This window comes from Nerophis ophidion, linkage group LG09 (assembly GCF_033978795.1).
Source record: "Nerophis ophidion isolate RoL-2023_Sa linkage group LG09, RoL_Noph_v1.0, whole genome shotgun sequence".
Taxonomy (NCBI): Eukaryota; Metazoa; Chordata; class Actinopteri; order Syngnathiformes; family Syngnathidae; genus Nerophis; species Nerophis ophidion.
In genome coordinates this window covers 47,041,342-47,058,857 of record NC_084619.1, presented here as the reverse complement: position 1 = coordinate 47,058,857, position 17,516 = coordinate 47,041,342, and the positions used below count along the sequence as shown (strand labels likewise).

The 17,516-nt window shown below is 42.1% G+C and overlaps 1 protein-coding gene across 3 annotated transcripts in view; it reads right to left on the bottom strand.

The window, feature by feature from the left end:
• si:ch211-195b21.5 (uncharacterized) overlaps positions 1–17,193 on the bottom strand; it is a 48,639-nt gene extending 31,446 nt beyond the window's left edge. The window contains exons 1-3 of one of the 3 annotated variants that reach the window (XM_061911076.1): positions 16,819–17,193; positions 1,943–2,061; positions 1,290–1,848 (exon numbers count right to left, since the gene is read on the bottom strand). In XM_061911076.1, coding sequence (XP_061767060.1) covers positions 1,290–1,848; positions 1,943–2,061; positions 16,819–17,016 — 876 coding nt within the window. In that variant the 5' untranslated portion in view covers positions 17,017–17,193. The remainder of the gene's footprint in view (positions 1–1,289; positions 1,849–1,942; positions 2,062–16,818) is intronic. The other 2 variants (XM_061911080.1, XM_061911077.1) reach the window with 2 other exon arrangements.
• Positions 17,194–17,516: the final 323 nt, after the last annotated feature.

Genomic DNA, 17,516 nt, shown 5'->3' with positions numbered 1-17,516 from the left:
AGGGTGTGTGAAGCGCAATATGGATGGACGTATTCGGGCTTCAAAATTATCGACCAAGGTGACCCTTTTAACACGGAAGCGCCACGCTGAAAGCTGTGCTTCAAACCATGCCTCGCCAAAGGTGGAAAGACTGTATAGCCATTTGACTTGCAAAATTTGTTTTATCTTCCCTGTTTTGCCCATACAGATACGTAGACAGGTGTGTGGCTTGATGCCAAATATTAGCAGTTAAAATCGCCCATGTAGCGCAAACTAAAGCAAGTGGAATGACTGAATTTTGTAACAAATTCATACAATTTGTGTTTTAATTTTAAAAATGTGTTTTACCTATTACATGTCTTATCTGTGTAGAATCAGCCACAGTATTGTTTTTAGTATTTACTAATGATTGTGAGTGTGAATGTTGTCTGTCTATCTGTGTTGACCCGACGATGAGGTGGCAACTCGTCCAGGGTGTACGCGCCTACCACCCGAATGCAGATGAGATAGGCGCCAGCGACCCCAAAAGGGACAAGCTGTAGAAAATGGATCGATGGATGTTTTTTTTCCTAATGCACAGACAAAGAGTGGCAACCATAAATCATTTAATATAATGTCAGTAAAGCTTTATATTCTATTCTAACCTAATCATAGATTATGGCAGGCTATATGTAATACATACACTTGTAAATTGTTCTTTTAGTGCAACAAGAAAAGCCTAAAGTGTTTAATGCTTTTTAATTCATATTTTAATCTTTCTTAAATTGTTCTTTGAGTGCAATAACAACCATATGTTTAATGTATCGCAAGATTGTGGTGTTAAAATGAAGCCAAACATTAAACTTTTTTAAGGTCCTCTTTGTTTTGAAAAGTATCTAAAAGTACCACCGGTACCAAAATATTGCTATCTGGACAACTCTAGAACGTACCATCCATAGCTAGCTGTGTCCTCTGATCGCTAGGAGTCTTCAATAAAGGTTAAAGCTATGTTAAATGTTCATGTATGCAGTTCATTCATCATTTATAAGCATTGCACATTGCTTTCTGCATGGAATACTATAAACAATCTTTATAATATATTTTGAGGTCATATTTTTAAGTCTTTTTTTTAAATGTACAATATTTATGATGGGAAAACTTGCTTCGGATTTCTCATGATTTGGTTTTGCTTGGAAAGGATTAGTAGCTAAAAGCATGGTCGCATTGAATAGGCATACATAGTGAAAAAGCATGTGACTCTGGGTGTGGCCTGTACAGTATAACAGATGAAACTACAAATGTAAAATAAACAAAAGAAAGACAATATGTACCTGAATTGTGAGGACTGCATCTTTGAGAGTGGGCAGCCGCTCTTCCAGGTCTTTGTTGTTCATGACCAGTTTTAGTCCCTCCAACAAACTATTGCTTTGGAGACTATTACTACAACTAGCACCACCATTGCTGTGCTTGGAACTCCTTTCCTGTTTGTTGTCTTTGTCATGCTGTTTCTTGCTGCTACTGCTACTTTGTGACGTTGACCGCCTATGTCTGCTTTTGCTCCTTGCCCGATTTTTCTTGCTTCGGCTTCGACTTCTGCTTCTTGCACGACTTTTACCACGAACACAACTTTTACTCCTTCCTTTGCTTCGGCTTCGTCCACGACTCTTGCATCGAGATTTTCCACGGCTACGGCCACGGCTTCGACTTCTGCTCCGGCTTTTGCTTCTGGTCAAATGCTTCTGATAAACACGATCTGATTTGACAGCCTCTTTTAGGATATTTGCCGACTTTAACGCATCTGCCAGGTTGCAGGCCATGTTTCCTTTAAGGTAGTCGGGAAGAGGTTTATTTTGGGCAATACATCTCAAGAACTCTTCACCAGCACGAGCACTGAAAAGACGCAACCAATCAACAGCAAAATCAAGAAGAACATCGTTAAGAATGTTCCAAATTGGACTTAAATCAAATGCGTATTAACACATACCTGTTGTCTGGTCGATGTTCGGCAAGAGGGGGATTCCATGGCGTTGGAGAGGCAAGCGGCTGGCTGCCTCCTGCAGAAATCGCTGTATTAGGGTCCATGGGGAAGCTGCTACAGTGGGGCTGAGAATATTCACAATGCATGAATGGTGATACTCAAGCAATGTTTATACTATATTAATTGCCATGTAAAATTAGGATAAAATGGTACTTTCATTCGTAACGGGAGTTTTTGAGGCAGAACATTTGGTTCAGTGTAGAAGTGTACCGATATCTCACGTAACATGCCTCTGCTCAGTAAACAAATACGGTGCAGCCTACGGATAGCAGTACTCATGGCTCGCAATAGTGCCAACAACAAACTTAAGTAGTGCAGTGCGATATTACAATACATGTCACTAATCATGGCGCAGAAATCCTAGCCGCCACAACTTGAAAATTAATTGGGTTTTTTGTTTTACATGAAAACAAATTAAAGTAACACAATGTATTGTAGGCTACAGAAAAAGTAACGCAAAGACTATTTTTTAACTTTTATTGTCAATTGCATAACAACCGGCCCAAATCAGACAGGTTTTACCTACGTACAAACACTTTTGTCTCTGTGCTTTCTGAGACACAGAACAACACATCCTCATTCTCCGACAATCTGGTGTCAGGCACAGATGGTGTGTTTGCAACCATGGGAAAAATGAACATCAAATGAAAACCACACAAACATGAAACATTACCACCAGCAAGTCGTTACAGTTTGAATGCGTCATAAAATGTCTATTGGGCAATGTACAAGTAATTATTTATTTTTATGCAGTAATTTTACGTCTGGGCTGCGGAAAATGTAACTGCAGCAACGATGCTACTTTCTGGTAGCATTTTTAAATCACTTGACAGAACTTTAGGGCTACAGCAGGGAGGAGTACGGATGGAAACAGCACTGCAAAAGTGGAAACCACAATGGAAGATAAAACAACAAAACCCGAAGAGGTATTGGTGCCGAAATGAGGAAAGATTTAGGAAGGGTAATCTTTAAAACATGCCGCCAACAATTTCTGAGAGACTTGAAGACATCTACTATTTTTTAATCACTTGAGGACATGGCATGAAGAACACCACATATACAGCGTCAAAATGTGACAAAATAATATATTACCTCAAACCCTGAGGTGATGAAAAGAAAAATACACCAAACAAGCCTAACAGAGTTGAGTTTATGTCAAGGAATCCTGCAGACAAAGAGATATTACAGATGCCATCTCTAAATTTATATGCGTCGACATGAATTTGGTATTCACGGTTGAAAAAAAGGGCTGCCACTGAGAATATTTTTTTGTTTTGTTTTTTAATTGTCTTGTATTTTTATATATAAAATACAGTATACCGGTATGTTTTATAAAATATGAGAGAAAAGACAAGTGACATATGAGGGTGTATATAATTGTAAGAAAAAAATATTATGGTGATTTATATTCAGGGTTTCCCCTTAATGTAACTTAACGTGTCGCATTGCCACAGCGCGGCCCAAAGAGTGTCCATTTTCAGCCCACAGCTTTTATAGCATTCGGCATATAGTAAAATTAAACTCTATTTATTTTAACCAGGTAAGAGCCACTATTGTCTTTCTACGCACGGGACAAAATTACAATCATTTTTTTAAAGAGCTTGACTTTTCACACTTGTTCACTGCTGACGCTGTTATCTGTTATGTCTTTAATTCAGGTTTTTAGCAATATGTCCTTCAAAATAGCAGAGTAGTCTTATCATGTAGAGGAGGGTCTCCAACGTTCATAACTATTAGAGCTATTTTGACTTAAACAGAAAGGTATAGATAAGAGGCAGAATGTCTGATTGAACAATTATACAAATACTGAGCATTTCAGCAATTATGTTTCGACCTTTTGGCGAGCTTCTCAAAATTAGACGCATTTCCAGGGACGCAAATTTGCATAGTACAGGGGTCGGCAACCCGCGGCTTCGGAGCCGCATGCAGCTCTTTGGCCACTCTGACGTGGCTCAGCTGCAATGTGCATAATCGCCAACCCCCCCGATTGTTTCGGAGGGTTTCCGGATTTTGGTGCCTCTCCCGGACATCACCCGAGGTTAACATTCTCCGATTTTCACTCGGACTACAATATTGAGGGCGGGCCGTGATGGCTTTACTTTTAATGTCCTCTACAACATGTCATTGCCCGCCTTTACACCATGCTATCTGCGTGCCGGCCGGATGCATGCATCTCGCTGCTTCTATTGTCACACGTACGAGATTAGGCATATAGACAACAGCCATACAGGTTACACTGAAGGTTGTAATTTAAACAACTTTAACACTCTTACGAATATGCGCCACACTGTGAACCCACACCAAACAAGAATGACAAACACATTTCGGGAGAACATCTTCACAGTAACACAACATAACAATTACCCAGAATCCCTTGCATTCATGACTATTCCAGGCTATATTATCAGGCATGTGATTTGACCACAATGAAAAAGACTGAAAAAAATTCCGGCGGTCTGGGGGACAAAGGCCCCCAGCCAGGTCCAGGGCGGCGCCCTGGTGGGGGGGACAAGCTCCTGGTTTTTCACCAATTTAACATGCTAAAATTAACAAAAAGAGCACCCTTTGAAGAAAAAATGTTAGTGTTTAAAGACATGAAAACATCATTAATAGAACATACCCTGAACATCGGGGGTGCTGATTAAAGCTTAAATTATTTTGGAAAATAATCAAATTGTGATTTTATTTCCCCCACAATATTGCCACTGCGGTTCAATAAACAATTATTTTTTCAATGTCCTCTTCTCATCTATTTTTCAACAAACAACCATTAAATCAGTATATACAATATATAATATTGGATTCATTGAACATCTTTGTTCTTTTAAATAATACAATTAAAAATATACTAAATACTTGCAGTGCACGTAATCACCTGCATTTGAACACCAGTAAAACTAAAGTGATTGACTTACGGCGGTCAGTTCAACCACCCACACATCCAGAGATTAGATATAGAAAGTGGACTCATTTAACCTTCCTCTTGTGTTAGCTTTCTGTTACCATCTCTTATGTTAACGGGTCGGTTTTGACCCATGTCTTAAATCAACTGTAAAATACACTAAAAACAATTATCTATCATCCAATTTGTTTCTCATCTCTTGGTTACCTTGTTAGGCTTCCTTATCCATGAAAATATTGGTTTTAATATTTCTGGTGTGGGCCATTGGGCCTTTTTTTGTCAGTATACCCCTCGATTTCAATTTTAAAAAATGGTAAAACGAACCTCAAGAGAATCGAATAAATAAAAAAATGTTTGTGTTACCTGAATATTACTGAGGGGTATTAGAACACATCTCTTAAATACATTTGTTTTATTTATTTTTTCACTTTAATAATTTTAACTATAGTGACATCCATGGTGTTACGGGTCAAGTTCGACCAATATATATTTACTTCAAGAAAAAGGCTAAAAAGTATTTTTTAAAGCAACAGAATTTCAACATCGAACATACAACAACTAATCAAGCAAATCAAACCAATAGAAATAGATTACTGGTTCCAAAACTAATAAAAAACAAAATCTGAGTAAAAGTCTGTGTGTGCAAGAACTTGCATGTGTATGTGTGTGTGTTTACATGCAAGTGTGGCAAAAAGTGACACTTTTAGTGTGTTCTTTGCAGAGATATTTCTTGCAGTTGAAGCACAATACGTTTGTACTTCTCTCCTTACTGCTTGGACCGACTTGACACCTCTTTTTTTGAGAATCAGGGGGCCTGAGTGGAGTTGTGGCGCTTGCTGTTTTGGTTGGTGTTGAGGCAGAGCTGGCTGAGGAGGATGTTGGCATGTAACTAACCAGTCGTTACATATACGACAAACACATGGCCATTTCATTCAAGAGATACGTCGCTTGTTAACGCGTATATTTTTTCCGTGATTATCAAGTGTTGTTAAACTATTTTGCCTTGAAATCAAACACCAGTAATATTTGCTTTTGGCTTTTTTGCGTTAGCCAACCGGCTAGTTAGCTTAACAGTTAGCATTAAGGCAAAAATACATACACTGCTTGACCGTAATGACTGAGGGCGTTGTTTATCTAACATTATGGAACATTAAATGTCCACATTTCAGGTTGTAGTGTCCACTGTAATGTCCACCTTACTTCGGCACACAGTTCGGGGACGAGCGATCTATCGCCCAAGTCGCGAAGAGGTTTATGGGCACGGGCATGCCACCGGAGCCCGAGCCCAGGACTATAGCCCCGGCCAGCTAACGATCCGGTCGGGAGCGTTGTCGGTGCTGGTAGTACTTATTTTTGACATGTTTATCAATTTCTTTTACGCGTGAAGCGTCCTTTCTCTCGAGAGCCGACATCGTTTACATTTGGAAAATGGCGGTACTGACGTCATAATTCATAACAGATGTCCTGATTGGTCACAAGGAACATATCGACCAATCAACTACGGCGTAATATAAGCTACGTCTCGATTACAAAAGACGAATCGGCAAGTAAACGAATCTTGACTTAGGGTCGGGAAAAAAAACGGAAAAACATTAAGATCTTTTTTTTCCACCGAGATTAAAAAAAAAGGAATTCCGACTTTAGACGGAAAAATCACATGCCTATTAAACACCCCCGCCCCCTCAACAGACGCACGGAGGGGGGAGGGGGTGTGGGTGGTTGGTGCTATGTGCCATGGTGCTACTTTCAAACAGAGAAGGAAATCACAATTATGTCAATTGACCAAAACTGTATTTATTAAACAGTTATTAGCAGGTGACTTTTCAAATGATGCTACATATTAGCAGTAATGCTGCTTTTGGTAGCAACGCTTGTGCCCCACACTTGACAAATTAAAGTTGTCTATTTGACATATTCCTGTGCTGTTTTTCTTGGGAATTAATTCTTCCTTCATTTGTTACCAGATTCGCACTTTCTTTCTATCCTATTACCACTCGCACGGCTTCGCTAGCATCACAGCTAACGTTAGCCAGTCTGCTATCTCTGCTTTGCAAGGGCGTATACGTATGTGACAAGATGACGTGACAGCATTTTACGTGTGTGAGAAGGTGCGCTTACACTCTGTGAGAAGGAGACACAAGAAGGAGTGGGAAGAGCCTGTAGTGTAATGCCCGCAGCTAAAAACAATTACGTGAGAACGTATACTCGGATATCGCGATATAGTCATTTTCTAAATCGCACAAAGACAAACCCGCAATATGTATCGCGTATATCGATATATCGCCCAGCTCTACCTTTGGTACACAAACATACATATCGTTTTCTGTCAACTCTGACCTCTCCGGTTCGCCACTCAGACATCTGTGTGCAAAATTCAGAACGCTTTCCTACTCCCCATTGCTACATGAGAGAGAAGCACCTGTAGAGCTGCTCAGTGGCCTTGTGGTTAGTGTACGCCTTAAGACTGGAAGGTTTTGAGTTCAAACCCCTAATCATTCCAAAGATGATAAAAACGGGACACATTACCTCCCTGCTTGGCACCCAGCATCAAGGGTTGGCAATGGGGGTTAAATCACCAAAATGATTCCTGAGTGCGGCCACCACTGCTCACTATTCCCCTCCCATGGGGTGAAAAAGGTGGATGGGTCAAATGCAAGGGATAATTTCACCACACCTAGTGTGTGACTATTGTTGGGACTTTAACTTTAGAAGACACCTACTAAAGTCTGCTTTGCAAGTTAAAAACTGAACAATATTTTTACAATATGACCAACATTAAATTAGTTCAGAAATCTACTGCATTTGTTTGTAGTGCATGTTATTGTAATGTTTTTCAAACAACATTTGTTTTCTAAAAGTTTGTTTTTCTTTTGAAAAAACATACTACATGCGTACTAAAATGGTGGTGATTTGGGAGGACCAAGTATGGATTGAATTTATTTCAATGCACAGGGCTGATTTGAGATAGGTGTGTTTTAAATTATCTCGGTCATGTAGGTAAGTTGAGGTACCACTGCATTTTAATTTGAGTAAGTTAGACAGACTATGTTAATCAATTGGTGAATTAAAAAACACAATACAGATCAGTAAAAAACTACAGAGCCCCTTAAGGGTCATGGAGGGAAAAAAATGTTTTGCGAGATCTCGCAATACTTTTTGGGAGATCTCGTAATACTTTTTGGGAGATCTCGCAATACTTTTCGGGAGATCTTGCAATACTTTTTGGGAGATCTCACAAAAGGATTTTTTCTATGTCGTGAACCGGAAGTAAAACAGACACAACAATGGTGAACCAGAAGTGAAACAGACACAGCAATGGAGGAGCCTACCCATCTTACGTGGGAGAAGTTGATTGATTTCTCTTTTAGTACTGTCCCAACATATAAAGACATGAAATCGAATTATGGTCCCACAAGAGAGCACAGATGATGGGTAGGCTCCCATAGACATTTTATAAGTAGACGTAGCATTGGCTGCTGTGACGCGAGGAATTAGGCCGCCATCTTGAAGTGGGGATGAGGAGCCGGCGAGCAGCCTAAACTGACAGATGACAGGTAGAAAACAAAGATGCCGAGCTGGTGTTCAGCGTTTTCCTGCTCAAATGAGCGGACTGTTAAAAAGAGGAATCTGGGGATAACTGTTCACAAGAAAGATATAACATTAACGTACTATTGGTTGTATTTTGTGAAAATAATATTACCACGGAGTTGAGCTGCAACCTTATCGTGGTAGAGGAGTTTGCGTGTCCCAATGATCCTAGGAACTATGTTGTCCGGGTGAATAAAGCCCCCTGGTAGGGTCTCCCAAGGCAAACAGGTTCTAGGTGAGGGATCAGACAAAGAGCAGCTCGAAGACCTCTATGAAGAAGAAAAAGCATGGACCCAGATTTCCCTTGCCCGGACGCGGGTCACCGGGGCCCCCCTCTGGAGCCAGGCCCGGAGGTGGGGCACGATGGCGAGCGCCTGGTGGCCGGGCCTGTTCCCATGGGGCCCGGCCGGGCACAGCCCGAAGAGGCAACGTGGGTCACCCCTCCAATGGGCTCACCACCCATAGCAGGGGCCATAGAGGTCGGGTGCAATGTGAGCTGGGCGGCAGCCGAAGGCAGGGCACTTGGCGGTCCGATCCTCGGCTACAGAAGCTAGCTCTTGGGACGTGGAACGTCACGTCACTGGGGGGGAAAGAGCCTGAGCTAGTGCGCGAAGTCGAGAAATTCCGGCTGGATATAGTCGGACTCACTTCGACGCACAGTAAGGGCTCTGGAACCACTTCTCTCGAGAGGGATTGGACCCTCTTCCACTCTGGCGTTGCCGGCAGTGAGAGGCGACGGGCTGGGGTGGCAATTCTTGTTTCCCCCCGGCTCAAAGCCTGTACCTTGGAGTTCAACCCGGTGGACGAAAGGGTAGCCTCCCTCCGCCTTCGGGTGGGGGGACGGGTCCTGACTGTTGTTTGTGCTTATGCACCAAACAGCAGTTCAGAGTACCCACCCTTTTTTGGGAACACTCGAGGGAGTACTGGAAAGTGCTCCCCCGGGTGATTCCCTTGTCCTACTGGGAGACTTCAACGCTCGCGTTGGCAACGACAGTGAAACCTGGAGAGGCGTGATTGGGAAGAATGGCCGCCCGGATCTGAACCCGAGTGGTGTTTTGTTATTGGACTTTTGTGCTCGTCACAGTTTGTCCATAACAAACACCATGTTCAAACATAAGGGTGTCCATATGTGCACTTGGCACCAGGACAACCTAGGCCGCAGTTCCATGATCAACTTTGTAGTTGTGTCATCGGATTTGCGGCCTTATGTTTTGGACACTCGGGTGAAGAGAGGGGCGGAGCTTTCTACCGATCACCACCTTGTGGTGAGTTGGCTGCGATGGTGGGGGAGGATGCCGGAATGACGTGGGAGGCCCAAACGCATTGTGAGGGTCTGCTGGGAACGTCTGGCAGAGTCTCCTATCAGACAAAGTTTCAATTCCCACCTCCGGAAGAACTTTGAACATGTGACGAGGGAGGTGCTGGACAATGAGTCCGAGTGGACCATGTTCCGCACCTCTATTGTCGAGGCGGCAGATCGGAGCTGTGGCCGCAAGGTAGTTGGTGCCTGTCGGGGCGGCAATCCTAAAACCCCTTGGTGGACACCAGCGGTGAGGGATGCCGTCAAGCTGAAGAAGGAGTCCTATCGGGTCCTTTTGGCTCATAGGACTCCGGAGGCAGTGGACAGGTACCGACAGGCCAAGCAGTGTGCAGCTTCAGCGGTCGCGGAGGCAAAAACTCGGACATGGGAGGGGTTCGGGGAAGCCATGGAAAACGACTTCCGGACGGCTTCGAACCGATTCTGGACCACCGTCCGCCGCCTCAGGAAGGGGAAGCAGTGCACTATCAACACAGTGTATGGTGCGGATGGTGTTCTGCTGACCTCAACTGCGGATGTTGTGGATAGGTGGAAGGAATACTTCGAAGACCTCCTCAATCCCACCAACACGTCTTCCTATGAGGAAAAAGTGCCTGGGGACTCTGTGGTGGACTCTCCTATTTCTGGGGCTGAGGTCGCTGAGGTAGTAAAAAAGCTCCTCGGTGGCAAGGCGCCAGGGGTGGTCGAGACCAGCCCGGAGTTCCTTAAGGCTCTGTGGGGCTGTCTTGGTTGACAAAACTTTGCAGCATCGCGTGGACATCGGGGGCTGTACCTCTGGATTGGCAGACCGGGGTGGTGGTTCCTCTCTTTAAGAAGGGGGACCGGAAGGTGTGTTCCAACCGTCGTGGGATCACACTCCTCAGCCTTCCCGGTAAGGTTTATTCAGGTGTACTGGAGAGGAGGCTACGCCGGATAGTCGAACCTCGGATTCAGGAGGAACAGTGTGGTTTTCGTCCTGGTCGTGGAACTGTGGACCAGCTCTATACTCTCGGCAGGGTTCTTGAGGGTGCATGGGAGTTTGCCCAACCAGTCTACATGTGCTTTGTGGACTTGGAGAAAGCATTCGACCGTGTCCCTCGGGAAATCCTGTGGGGAGTGCTCAGAGAGTATGGGGTATCGGACTGTCTTATTGTGGCGGTCCGTTCCCTGTACGATCAATGCCAGAGCTTGGTCCGCATTGCCGGCAGTAAGTCGAACACATTTCCAGTGAGGGTTGGACTCCGCAAAGGCTGTCCTGTCGCCGATTCTGTTCATAACTTTTATGGACAGAATTTCTACGCGCAGTCAAGGCGTTGAGGGGTTCCGGTTTGGTAACCGCAGGATTAGGTCTCTGCTTTTTGCAGATGATGTGGTCCTGATGGCTTCATCTGACCGGGATCTTCAGCTCTCGCTGGATCGGTTCGCAGTCGAGTGTGAAGCAACCGGAATGAGAATCAGCACCTTCCATGGTTCTCGCCCGGAAAAGGGTGGAATGCCATCTCCGGGTTGGGGAGGAGACCCTGCCCCAAGTGGAGGAGTTCAAGTACCTAGGAGTCTTGTTCACGAGTAGGGAAGAGTGGATCGTGAGATCGACAGGCGGATCGGTGCGGCGTCTTCAGTAATGCGGACGTTGTACCGATCCATTGTGGTAAAGAAGGAGCTGAGCCGGAAGGCAAAGCTCTCAATTTACCGGTCGATCTACATTCCCATCCTCACCTATGGTCATGAGCTTTGGGTCATGATCGAAAGGATAAGATCACGGGTACAAGCGGCCGAAATGAGTTTCCTCCGCCGTGTCGCGGGGCTCTCCCTTAGAGATAGGGTGAGAAGCTCTGCCATCCGGGAGGAACTCAAAGTAAAGCCGCTGCTCCTTCACATCGAGAGGAGCCAGATGAGGTGGTTCGGGCATCTGGTCAGGATGCCGCCCGAACGCCTCCCTAGGGATGTGTTTAGGGCACGTCCAACCGGTAGGAGGCCACCGGGAAGACCCAGGACACGTTGGGAAGACTATGTCTCCCGGCTGGCCTGGGAACGCCTCGGGATCCCCCGGGAAGAGCTAGACGAAGTGGCTGGGGAGAGGGAAGTCTGGGTTTCCCTGCTTAGGCTGTTGCCCCCGCGACCCGACCTCGGATAAGCGGAAGATGATGGATGGATGAGAAGGAGCAAAGATCTTCAACAGTACTGATTATGATGCATTCTCATTTTAAGCAAAGTATAAGACAACATTTTCTTAACAGTATAATTGTAACCAGGAATAAGTCTTCAAGTAACAATATTCAAATACTAACATTGTTGGGTAAGACACAATTTGGTTTTATTCTGAATCCAGTGAAACAGATTGGCGGTTTTAGCTGATATAAAGACCTTCAGGTGTTTGTATATGTTTATGTTTAAGTATTTGGCAGACACTTTTATCCAAAGCGAGATACATAAAAAATACATGTGAAACAATCACTGTAAACATTATCATTTAAGGGAAGAATGTAATACAAAATATCAATACAAAGTGTCAAAACAGAATAAACTATTTGCTGCTGCAGCAACAGAGATACAGTCTATAGGTCCCTAAGATATATAGATATCTAATGTCTTCATACATTGTTTATGTAGGATATATGCATGTATATATAACCTAATCATATTTTTTCTTGAATTTAAAAATATCTGACTGTGTTTCCCCCTTCTCTGGGATTATATTCCCAGTTTTGATCTCTCATGTCTGGTCACTTATAGCATATAAGAATGTTATATTACTGTTAAAGGCCTATTGAAACCCACTACTGCCGACCACGCAGTCTGATGGTTTATATATCAATGAGGAAATATTAACATTGCAACACATGCCAACACAGCCTTTTTAGTTTACTAAATTGCAATTTTAAATTTCCCGCGAGTTTCTTGTTGAAAACGGCGTGGAATGATGACGCATACACGTGACGTCACGTGTTAAAGGGGACATTAGCGAGGCACCAAACACGGCTAAAAGTCGTCTCTGTTCATGGCATAATTACACAGTATTTTGGACATCTGTGTTGCTGAATCTTTTGCAATTTGTTCATTTAATAATGGAGACTATAAAGAACAATGCTTTTGGTGGAAAGTGGTGGATTGCAGCTGTCTTTAGCACCGAGACACAGCCGGTGTTTCTTTGTTTGTCGTGAAGCAGAGCGGTCAAGCGAACATGTTTTTTCTACGTCAACCAGCATGTCTTTGGATGAGAAAATTGTGATATTAAGTCTTACCGGAGAAATCAGTGGATTATGGGACTTCCTCCTGCAGTAGCTGTCAAAAAAGGCAGCTGTGAGCTTAGCTTCTCTCAGAGACACTGCGTGTTCACCGCAGCCACCCGACCTCGAGGTATGTCTTTAGAATCTCACTAAAACACTATTAAAACAATAAGCAGATAAGGGATCTTCCAGAATTATCCTAGTAAATGTGTTTAATTACATCTGAAACGCTCACACTGCCGCCGCCCGGAGATGTCGCTTTTTTTTCTTTTTTTGTAGTCCTTCACTATCAATATCTTAATTCACAAATCTTTCATCCTCGCTTAAATTAATGGGGAAATTGTCGCTTTCTCGGTCCGAATTGCTCTTGCTGCTGCTGGCTCCCATTATAAACAATGTGAATATGTGTGGAGCCCTGCAACTTGTGACGTCACGCGCACATATTTCCGGTAAAAGCAGGGCTTTTCTATTAGCGACCAAAAGTTGTGAACTTTATCGTCGATGTTCTCTACTAAATCCTTTAAGCAAAAATATGGCAATATCGCGAAATGATCAAGTATGACACATAGAATGGACCAGCTATTCCCGTTTAAATAAGAAAATCTCATTTCAGTAAGTCTTTAGGCAAACTATTAATAGTAAAACATGCCATAACATGTGTCCTTTATCATAGCTACTTGTAAGACAAAAACCCGTGTGAAAATCAGTGGTATTCAGTGAGGTAAGGTTAATCGAATGTGCTGGCAGTTCATTGCTCCTGCTAGATCAGGGGTCACCAACCTTTATGAAACCAAGAGCTACTTCTTGGGTACTGATTAATGCCATGGGCTACCAGTTGAACACAATTTAAAAAATGCCAGAAATAGCCAATTTGCTCAATTTACCTTTAATAAATACACACACACACATATATATATATATATTAGGGCTGGGCAACGATTAAAATTTTTTATCGAAGTTAATCGCACTATTTCTCCGATTAATCGCGATTAACTGCATTGTATACGCAAAGCCCAATAATGAATTCAAAAGTAGTGTGTAGTGCACCTTTATTGGAATATTCTCCCACATGAACAAAAGTGCCAAAACATTTGTTGTGCAAACACAATTTAAATCAGTCCTTGTTAAACAGTAGTAGTTAAATAGCATATTTTATGAAAATCAACTCAAAAAATGTAAATACAAACATTTGAGCTTATTGCTACCACTGCCAGGGTATTTAAGTTATCCTGTTTGTTATGGAAAATAAATATAATCTACATACAAATATCTGAGCCACAATCATAACATCTGAACAGGCAATTTCTGAGGTAACAGCAGAAACATTTTTTTTATCAGGGATCTTATGTTTAAAAAACCTATATTATAGGTAGTGGGCTGTTTTAGGGAATTTTTGATCAAATTATCTGTAGTAGCAATATTAATAATGTTGTGTTTATTCTGCGTAGTGCACTTAAAATAATTATGACCATATCTAGGAAATGATATGATGGGAATTTTCCGATTGTTTGCTTGGTGCTTTGATAAATTGAACGCATCATATACATGGTACTATATTGTGACGTTATGAGCCAGGGAAAAAAAGAACTACCCTACCCAGCATGCAACAGGAGTGACGAGCATGCGCGGTAGCCCGGGAAAGGTTGTGTGTCGCCATGACGGCATCTTGTATGTTGTGATATGCACGCTCTGAAAGTAAACGTTAAGAACTCAGCCAACACTCCTCGTCTGCATTATTCATAAATAGACGGACAACACATATACTCCGCTGCTTCAAAGGCCGCTGGATGTAGCCGGCAAAGTATTCCCATGCTAGCTAGCCGGTCTAGCAAGCACGCGTCATTCAGTCTATCCACATTCAGAATTGTCTGGCGGTCGTAAGTGATCCCGGAGTGACCTCGCTGTAAGCCATGAAATTTGCAGAATTGTCCGGTATTTTTGCCAAATGTTCCATCTTTACCAAGAGCTCCTCGACGCCGAAGCCCGTCCGGGCGATGCCATCTTGTTAAGAAAAGGTGTTAACAAAATAAAAGCATGTAAACAACATACGCAAATGTGCGATAAAATAATTGTCGGCGTTAATAGATTGATGAATTAACTCGTAATTAAAGCATAAATTTGCCCACCCCTAATATATATATATAAAATTGGTATTTCTGTCAGTCATTCCGACGTAATTTTTTTTCCTTTCACGGAAGGTTTTTTGTAGAGAATAAATGATGAAAAAAACACTTAATTGAACGGTTTAAAAGAGGAGAAAACAGGAAAAAAATGAAAATTTAATTTTGAAACATAGTTTATCTTTAATTTCGACTCTTTAAAATACAAAATTTATGGAACATCAATAGTATTTTTTCCTGATTAGGATTAATTTTAGAATTTTGATGACATGTTTTAAATAGGTTAAAACCCAATCTGCATTTTGCTAGAATGTATAACAAATTGGACCAAGCTTTATTTCTAACAAAGACAAATCATTATTTCTTCTAGATGTTCCAGAACAACAATTTGAAAAGAAATTCAAAAGACTTTGAAGTTAGATTTTAAAGTTCATTCTAAAGATTTTCTAGATCTGCCAGAATTGTTTTGAATTTTAATCATAATAAGTTTAAAAATATTTCACAAATATTCTTTGTCGTAAAAACAGAAGCTAAAATAAATAATTAAATTCAAATGTATTTATTATTCTTTACAATAAAAAAAATTAATTTGCTTGAACATCGTTTTAAATAGTCAGGAAAGAAGAGGAAGGAAAGAGGAAGGAATTTAAAAGGTAAAAAGGTATATGTGTTTAAAAATACTAAAATCATTTTTAAGGTTGTATTTTTTCTCTAAAATTTTCTTACTGAAAGTTATGAGAAGCAAATTTAAAAAATAAATGAATGAAATTTAAACAAGTGAAGACCAAGTCTTTAAAATATTTTCTTGGATTTTCAAATTCTATTTCAGTTTTGTCTCTCTTAGAATTAAACATGTCGACCAAAGCAAGACCAGCTTGCTAATAAATAAAAAATAAAAAAATAAATAGAGGCAGGTCACTGGTAAGTGCTGCTATTTGTTTCACTCTAGTCTGTTATATTCCCAACCATAAAGAGTGGACGGTTAGAGCAGTATTATGTGTCTCACTCAAAATGTTCCCCCCTGCAACATGTATTAATATTTTGGAGTATCAACGTAACAATCATATTGTAACACTATTTGAGCTATTTTAGAACAGGCCAGCGGGCGCCTCATCTGGTCCTTACAGGCTACCTGGTGCCCGCGGGCACCGCATTGGTGACCCCTGTGCTAGATGAATTGCACTGATTGGAGCGGATCACCACTCCAAGATGGCGGCCCCGCGTCTCGTCAGCGCCAGTAGCGCTCGATGCTGCGTCTACTTATAAGATGTCTATGGACACGGCAATGGAGCAGCCTACCCATCATCCGTGGGATACGTTTATTGATTTCTATTTGAGAATCGGCCTAACATATAAAAACATCAAATCGTATCATGGTTCCACAACAGCACACAGATGATGTGTAGGCTACCGCATTCTCCCGCTCTTCCATCGCTGTGTCTGTTTCGTTTCCGGTTCACTATCGCTGTGTCTGTTTTACTTCTGGTTCACTGACATAGGAAACAACTTTTTTTTGCGAAATCTCGCAAAACATCCATGTCCCTTTAGAAGCTGCGTAAAAACAAAAAAAGAAGACCAGCTCCAAAGTCCTAAGATTTATGGAACTATTGACTCCAAACGATTCAGTAGAAAAAGCCCCGCTCTGCAGCCTTGTGCTGCTCGCATTAGCTTACGAGTTGTGAACGTACATTGACTGGATGAGGTCCTGGAGGGCTGTTGAGTAGAAATGGATTCCCCGGCATAGGCGAGGACGAAAATGTTCCACACGGTGCAGGAGGAAAATGTCCCGGAGGCAGACAAGGAGCCCCGGCATTGTACAGGCTGTTGTGATGTTGAGGTACCCCGAAAGGCCGCGGGACGCCAGCTGGCTGACCGGGACGGTACATGCTCGTGTGTGTCAAATAAATCTAATGAAAGACCAGGAACCGGAAAACATAACCGAATATAAAGTTTAAATCCAACGTAACGTAAAGGTGTTATGACGAAGCTGTTAGGCCAGTCAGACAGAATGAAAAGACCCTTCTTCTTCTTTTGTTTAATGGTGGTTGGCAAGCAACCTTGTGGTGTTCATTACCGCCACCTACTGAACGGAGTGTGGACCGAGGTGGATCTCTACTCTATATTCTTTTATTTAACCCAGTTGTGAGATTTTTTTTTTAAATATTCTAAAAAAAAAAGCAACAATTAACATTTTTTTAATAAATATTTTATTGAATAATACTTCAACAAAATATGAATGTAAGTTCATAAACTGCGAAAAGAAATGCAACAATGCAATATTCAAGGCCTACTGAAACCCACTACTACCGACCACGCAGTCTGATAGTTTATATATCAATGATGAAATATTAACATTGCAACACATGACATCCATCCATTTTCTACC